Consider the following 8,234-nt stretch of genomic DNA (forward strand, 5'->3'; position numbering starts at 1 on the left):
GTGCAGGGCTCTAAAAGCTCGCTGAGAAGTTTGGACCGCTCTGAGTAGACTCAGGGCAACATCAGGTGTATGAAAAAAAACGAATGCTCTGGGGTCAAGGCAGAGCCTCAGAGCAAATGTGCACAGGGAGAGACCAAAGGGAACGGTGGTAACACAGTATCACACTCAGGGGGGCAGAGCAGACGCAGGGACGCAAACTGGAGGGGCTGAGAATGCGGTACTGCCAGAACTTGGTGGGGGGGGGCACGGTGAGGGGTACAGGGGAGGAAACTGACTTTGGTTTGGGACTTGAGAGGAGAAGGCGAGCAGTTCACTCCTTGTAGTAGGAGTCAGAAGGAAGAGCTGGTGTGAGGGAAAAGCTGGAACATCAGCCTGCAGCTCAGGACAGATAAGAAAGAGACAAAGAGCTTGAAAGTGATAGTTACAAACTCGTGGGAGGAGGTGAGACGGGAGAAAAGAGGGAGCGGACTGAGAAGCGGCTTTGTCGGTGAAAGCATATTTTCAAAGTCAGGCGGCCACCCAAACAAAATGCAATCATCCCTATCATTAACAGCTGCAGGGGCCACGAGGCCTTGGGTTGGGAGGAGGGCTGATGCCCACCGTGCATCCGCTCCAGCTGGGAGCAGGCGCAGGCGCTTCCACTTGTTGCAAACAACACCGGAATCCTCGAGGCCACGCGGGGTCCCGCCCCGCCCGCCGCGTTGCTGCCTGAGTCCGACGAGGCTTTAATCATTCACCTGCTGGTTAGGAGTCGCGGTTTCGGGGCCCCAGCTCCGGCCAAGCGACCGCAGCATCCGGAGGAGGCTGGGCGCCCCGCTTCCTTCCTGCCGGGCCACTTGTCTGCGCGCGGGGACCCCCGTCCTGACGCACTCACCCGCTCCTCGGAAGCGCGCCCCGATGCCTCCCGCACCCCTCCCACCCAGTACCCCGCTCCTCCGCCTCACAGGAAACTTTGTTTCCGCGCCTCCCACCCCCAGCCTTGTACCTCCTGGTAGGATGTGGAGAGCTCCTGCCGGATCATGGCACTGACCGTAGCTCAGGCACACCAGAACCCGCTCCGCAGGGGAGAAGTAGCGGAGCGAGGACTGCAGCAGCAGCAAAAGGACCTGCCGGCTCCGCGAAAAGCAACGGGTTCGGAGGGGCGGCACCGAGACCGGGCGGGGCGACAGTCGGCGCATGCGCTTTTTTCTCCGGCCGCTGGTGGAACCGCGAAAGGGTTGCTGGGAAATGTAGTTCTGGAAATAGGGCACTTCTCAGCACCCAAGGGTCGGCGAAGCCTGCGCGTGCAGAGAAGGCAGCTTACAGAACGCTGGAGTTAGAATCACATGCTCTCTTCATCTCTCACTTCCTCTCTTTGTTGAAGGGACAGGGACGGAGAAAATTAGTGGAAAGTGGAACAAATGGGCCAGGTCTGATGAGTAGGAGAGCCTAATCTATAATTGCAAGAGGAAGCTTGGCCTGGTGGTTTATAACCGTAATAAATGTCTGGTGAGCACTTGCTATGTCAAAAGCACTTTTACACACATGATGCCTTTGATCCTGCAAAGACTTCTGTAAGGGTGACATTCTTCTCTCTCTTTTACGGATGAGGAAACCGAGGTACCTTGTTTGAAGACTACTTAATCCCGGAACAGACTCTAGAATCCAAGTTCTTCCATCATTCGTGGGCAGACACTTGGATGCAGGAGCTCTAGGTGCCTGACCTGCCTGGCTCTGCCCCTCTCCCGCAGGTCTTGTGGTGCCCGAGCGCTCCTCTCTTCGCCTTAGAATGCGACTGCTACCCCTGCCCTGCTTCACAGGGCTTCAGAGCGCCAAAATAGACCAGGCAGAAAAACCCCAAGGGCGCTGTTCACCACAGCAGAAGCCTCGTGCCCTGAATGTGGTGGGGAATTGGGTGTTTGCCCTGTGGCGGGTTGGACCTGAGGCCCACATCTCCCCCTTTCTCACCGCTGCCTGAACAGCTGTTTTGTGTGGCTGCCCTGGGCTGCTTAGGGGTGAAGCAGATAAAGGTTACTTATACCTTGGTGAATGCTGCCCTGTATCCCGGCAGCTGCAGCTCTGCCACTGGCTACATTCAGGCCACTCAGGGGCTCTTCCTCTTCATCCTCAACCACAGTAGCAGCGACCACTTCAGAGCACCCTGGACCTCCCAGAGCGTTAGCAGTGAAAGGCCTCCCTCACACCTCTTGACCACCCTCCCAGCCCAGGGACTCTGCTCCTACGTCTATTTATTAAACGCGACAATGTATATAGCACCTAACACATTGTAGGCACTCAACAATCGTTTGTTAAATTTATATAACTGGAGCCCTGGCTGGTGTGGCTCAGTGGATTGAGCGCTGGCCTGAGAACCAAAGGATCACTGGTTCGATTCCCAGTCAGGGCACATGCCTGGGTTGTGGGTGAGGTCCCTGGCAAGGGGGTGCATGAGAGGAAATCACACATTAATGTTTCTCTCCCTCTCTTTCCCCAACCCTCCCCCATCTCTCTAAAAATAAATAAATAATTTTAAAAAGTTTAAAAAATTATAACTGAAACTTACTCCAGCCATTATAGGTAACACTTGTTTGCCAAAACAAACAAGAACAAATAAGTCATTAATTTCCTTACTGTATTGATACCGGGATGGTGAACAGAACAAGTCACACAAGCACAGACTTTAGAGCTGGGAGGAACCAGAGAAATCTAGTCCAGCCCTATGATTTCCCTCTACCCTTTGCTGATGTGACCGAACTGGAAGACGACGGGCCCCCATGTTGGAAGGAGACGCTGACTAGCGCAGCATTCAGCAGGGCTTAGCAAGCACATGTGCTGGGCACTGGGGTACCGAAGGAGTAGAGAGACAGACCATGAACACAAACAGAATTTTCTGTACTTGCTGTCCCCAGGTCCTTTCCTTCCAGTCCCTCAAGCACACACCAATCAGGCTTTCACGCGGTCCGCTCCGGAAGTGGTGCTTGTTGTGGTCACAAATGATCTCTGAGTTGTGAAACCAGACAGCCATCTCCCCATCCTCCTCTCTCTTGATCTCTCAGCTGCGTTGGACTCAACTGATTGTCCTTCCTCTCTGCACACTTTCCTCCTGTAGCTCACAGGACGCCCCCCACCCCCACCCCCTGCATTGCCTCTCACCACCTGCACTGCTCCTCCTCAGCCTCCTTTGCTGGTTTGCCCTCATTGCCTCAACTTTACAGGGTGGCAATTCCCAAGCTAGAGCTTTGATCCCCGTTCTACTCACTCCCTAGGGGCTAGTGGTCTTCTCTAGTCTCATGGTTTGAATTGACATCTACACCCTAAAGATTCCTGTTATGGATTGGACGCTATCCCCCAAAAGACAGGTTGAAGGCCTAACCCCTGACACCTCAGAATAGGATTGTTGCAGATGTAATTAGTTAAGATGAGGTCATACCAAGTAAGGTGATCACTACATCTCTTATTACCTGTGTTCTTACAAAAAGATGTCGGATGATAGGAGGCTAGACCAAGGAAGACACCCTGTGATGACAGGAGCAGACCGCAGTGATGCAGCTGTGGCTGTGACCACTCACTGCTGGTTACAGGCCATGGCCTGGGAGGCCGGGTCCCATCATTGGCCAGGCAACAGGCAGGGAATCCCAAGGTTCGCCAGCCACCACCAGAAACTAGGAAGAGGAAGGAGGCATTCTCTCTAGAGTCTTGGAGGGAACGCGACCCTGCCAACACTTTGATCTCGAACTTCTAGCCTCCAGAAGTATGAGAGAATACCTTTCCACTATTTTAAACAATCTAGTTTGTGGTATTTTGTATGACAGTCCTAGGAAATGAACACGATTCTGAACTGTATGCAAATGAATGACTCTTCCAGCTCTCCCAAGCCCGGGCTCACTCGTCCAGCTGCCCAGGTGCCTTCTCCACCGGAGGTGCACCTGCAGCAGCAGAGGGGAGCTATGGCAGGCATGGACCCGGCAACCAGACTGGCTGGTGCTAACTCTTAGCTCCGCCACTTACCAGCTCTGTGGGAACTTCATTTACTCTCTCTGTGCCTCAGTTACCTCACATGTAAAATGGGAATACAGGGAGTCCTCACTTACCACCGTCGATAGGTGCTGCGACTTTAAGCAAAACAACATAAACTGAAACCAGTCTCACCATAGGCTATTGATATAAACTAAACGGGAGTTAAGTTCCTATGGCATCTCAACATAATAACAAAATGATGACGTTGAAGGAAACATTAGTTGAGGGCCTGCTGTACACTAGTACCTACTCAGAGAGTTCAGAGAGCATTAACAGTCATCAGATATAAAGTGCTTGGGACACCGTCTGTAACATTGTAAGTCATATGTTAGTGTTACTGTTTATTGCAAAGTGCAAAACGGAGCCACTGATGCTCCCATCTCAAATCCGCTCCCCTGCCAGCCTTCCTCCCTGTGCTCTGACCGAACTCTGCAGTCATTGTTGCTGCCTCCCTTTCTCTGACACCCCACATCCACCGCTCTCTGTCATATGTCGCTATGATATCAGCAAATCCTGCTGGCTCTGCTTCAAACATTTATTCAGAAACTGACCATATTTCCCCACTGCCACCATCACCACCCTGGCGAGGGTACACACCACTGGCGTTTCTCATGGACTATTTTCAGTCACCTCCTAGCTGGTCTCTCTCCTTCCACCCTTGGACCCTATGGTCTATTCCCAACACAGCAGCGGGCGAGAACATGCTAAACAAAGTCAGATGATGCCACTGCCCTGCTCCAACCCCGCGAAAGCCAAAGTCCTCACTCACAGTGGTCCGCTTGGCCCAATAGGATCTGGCCTGCAACTTCCTCCCCTTTTCTATTACTTGTCCCCTCACTGTCTCAGCCTCAAGGTGCTGAGCCTCAGAGTCTTTGCACTGGCTGTCCCTATCCCTGGAATGCTCTTATGCTGAGAGTCTATATGACTCACTGCCTCACTGCCTTCAGTCTTTCTCTAAATGTCACCTGGCCAGTGATGCCTCCTCTGAGCATCCTGTTAAAACAGCGAGCCCCGTTGCCAGCACACCCCTTACCCTGCTTTGCTTTTCTCCTGGGCACATACTCCTTCTGACTTTCATTTAGTTTCTGTCTCCCTCCATCAGAGTGTAACTTTCATGAAGGCAGGGTTCTTAAGTGTTGTATGCATTGCTGTATCCCAGTGCCACCGGCAGTGTCTGACACTTACTGGTCCTTAAATAGTCATTTGAATAAACATACAAAATAATTTCACATAGCAGTGTATGATAGAGGGCGACAGGGCAGATGTGCAGAGGCGCTGATTTAGCTCACGCCCTTCGAGAAGCCTCAGAATGGTAGTGACTTGTGAGTTGAGACCTGGATGACAAGAAGGAGCCAGCACATGATGACTTGCCCCCCCCCCAAAAAAAAGGCCCAGGCTGGAGCCCAAGCAGAAAGCAGGGTGGCTGCAGGGGACTGGTGGAGGGCCACGTAGGAGACAGAGTCAGAGGGGTAGAGAGAGGCCAATGGTGGAGGCTGGCTTGTGCTGATCCTGGGCTTCTTTTTCAGGTCTAGTCCTCATCTCTGCTCTGGGCTGCAGGAACTGGCCCTGCGGGCTGGGTTTCCACTGGGTTCAGTCAAGAGGAAGCACTGTTGGGGGACTGGAGGAGGTCAGGGCAGGGGAGAGGCCAGGGTTTTCTTTCCCTTGCTGTCCGCCCCTGCAGCTTCCCTCCCTGGCTCCAGCCCCTGCCGCAAAGGCTTTCTGTGCTTCTAGCTTCAGCCAGGTGACCCAGGCCCCCAGTCATCCCTTCCACCTGCAGGATGTTGCTAATCTTCCCACCGCTCCTAACCTATGGGTTGCTTCTCAGCTTCTTCTATCACCTGTGTAACCAACTCCCTGCATTACAGCCACTGTTTTATTTAGAATAGTTTCTGTGTTCCTTGCAGGTGACTGACTGATTTGTTTGGAAAAACAAGTCTGATATGAGTAGACAGGGACGACTGGGGGATGCCTGGAGGAATCCAAGGGCATGTGATTTAAATTACAGACTTGTCCAGCATCGCAGGGAGGAGAAAGCTAGATCTGATCAGTAGAAATTATAGGGAGTATCTTTTGGCTCAAAGGAGTTGCTAAGAAATAGCACTGTGCAGAGAGAAAGGGCTCAAGCAGAGAAGTAGCACAGGGTGCGCCGGGGATGTTATCAGGGAACAAGATGCATCAGGAAGGGGATGATACTCTATTCAAGGGTTTAGAAGGGCTCCTCTACCCTGGAGCTCCTGTGACACAGTGTGACATAGACACTGCGTGCCCCAGCTCACACAACCTTTTGCGTCCATTTCCATCTGTAGCTCCGATGCAACCCCACCAAGGAGGCAGGCCCGTCTGTTATAACGTTACTAACGTGGACATTGAGATTCAGACGGTTTGCGGACAGACTGGTTTAGGTTGCTCTGCACGAGAAGCCAGTTCTGTTGAATAAGAGAAGTCGGTGCAGTCACTGAGGGCAGCCGTCGCCTAGTGGTTAGGGGCAGACTCTTGGATACAGGGCCTGTGCTGGAGTCTTGGCTCTGGCACCTACTGTGTGACCTTGGGCAAGGTACTTAAAGTCTCTGCACTTCAGTCGCACCATCTGTACCATGGGCGATGATAACAGTTCTTACTTCACAGAGTCGGAGTGCGGGGGACGCGAGTTCACACACGCGGGAGTGCTGGACGAGAGTCTGGCACACAGCAAGCCCTGTGTGAGTCTCCTCTGCCAGTTCTCTCAACCACAAAATGCTGGCAGGCCTCAAGAACTCAGGCCTTGGTCCTCTATCCGCCTCTGCCCACACTTCCTTGACAATCTCATTCATTCTGTGGGCTTTAAATATATTCAATAAGCCAATGATTCCAAAATATATCTCCAGCCTAGAACTCTTCCCCCAATTCCAGACTCGTACAACCAATCGTCACTTCAATACTTCTACTCAGGTTTGTAAGTGTCTCTGAGTGTCTTCTCCTCCCAAACCAGCTCCTGTCATCACTTCTTGTACAGAAAGTGGCAACTGCTTCCTTCCCGTGGTCCAGGCCAACACCCTCAGGGTCACCCTTGACTCCTCTCTTCTCTAGAGCCCCATGTCTCATCAGGCAGCAAATCCCATCAGCCACGCCTTCAAACACACCACAATTCACGCACTTCTCCCTACCTCCCACACTATGGCCCTGGTCCAAGCTACTATTATCCATCTCCTGGGTTGTCGTGGTAGCTCCCTGCTTCAATCTATTCTCAACACAACAACTAGAGTCATTCTGTTAACATTGTAACTAATTCCTCTGCTCCATTCACTCAGCAGAAAAGCCAAAGTCTTAAAAATAAGATATGAGGCCTCATGAAATCTGACCCCTCCCCCACCCTCTTTACTCTCTCAGCCCCTGATCTCTATCCTTCTTCCCTCCTTGCTGTTCCTCCATCTAGCAGAGCACTCTCCTTCCTCAGCATTTATGCACGTGACTTTCCCTTTCCACAGACCCTTCTACAGGCCACCTCCCACCCCTCCCTTAGATTTGTATACAAATACCGCCTTCTCAGTGGGGTCTTCCCTGGCGAGCCAATTTAAAATTGCAACCCCAATGCTCCCTGTTTCTTTGCCCGGCTTAATTTTTTCCCTAGTTTTTGCTGCCATCTAACAAACCACTTCTGTATCTTCCTTCTTCTCTTGTCCTCAGAATGTAAGCTCCGTGCGGATCAGCCCTGTCAGGGAGGTGTCCCCAAGGACTTCAGAAAGTATATGCTAAATAAGTTCAGGAAGGAAGCCTTGCAGAAATGGTAGTTATCGTTATCTCAGTATGTACCTGTGCCTTGCCCTACCCTTTGCAAGAATCCCCTTGGGGACCGGAGATTTAAACACAACTGGGAAGAAGGAAAAGAATCAGCCCAAAGTACACATGGATAACAAAGTTGAGGTCCTCGTTCGTAAATACAGGGGTGGGCAAAAGTAGGTTACCGTTGTGAGTACGTGAAACAGAGTTTATTCTTGTGTTATTATTTATTTGGTTTATTACTGTATGAATCTCCGAAGGAACAACCGCAAATCCACTTTTGCTCACCGCTGCACACCTTCCCAGGTGCTGGAATGTTGGGCTGTGTCCTCTGTACCCATCAAGGAACTGCTGTAACCTCCATCGCTCTTTGGCTCAACTTCCAGTCCGCAGTTCGGAGTCAGAGCTCTGATCCTAGTTCAAGTTTCCCGCGGCGCGGTCCAGGCTCACTCCAGCTCCCCGCTGCGGGCGGGCGCGCGGGG

General features: G+C 52.0%; 1 protein-coding gene across 1 annotated transcript in view; it reads right to left on the reverse strand.

Moving 5' to 3' along the window:
* The window catches only part of PACC1 (proton activated chloride channel 1), a 28,183-nt gene extending 27,039 nt beyond the window's left edge, over positions 1-1,144 (reverse strand). Inside the window, exon 1 of the mRNA XM_024552377.3 lies at positions 986-1,144. Coding sequence (XP_024408145.2) covers positions 986-1,021 — 36 coding nt within the window. The 5' untranslated portion in view covers positions 1,022-1,144. The remainder of the gene's footprint in view (positions 1-985) is intronic.
* Positions 1,145-8,234: the final 7,090 nt, after the last annotated feature.

This window comes from Desmodus rotundus, chromosome 12 (assembly GCF_022682495.2).
Source record: "Desmodus rotundus isolate HL8 chromosome 12, HLdesRot8A.1, whole genome shotgun sequence".
Classification (NCBI taxonomy): domain Eukaryota; kingdom Metazoa; phylum Chordata; class Mammalia; order Chiroptera; family Phyllostomidae; genus Desmodus; species Desmodus rotundus.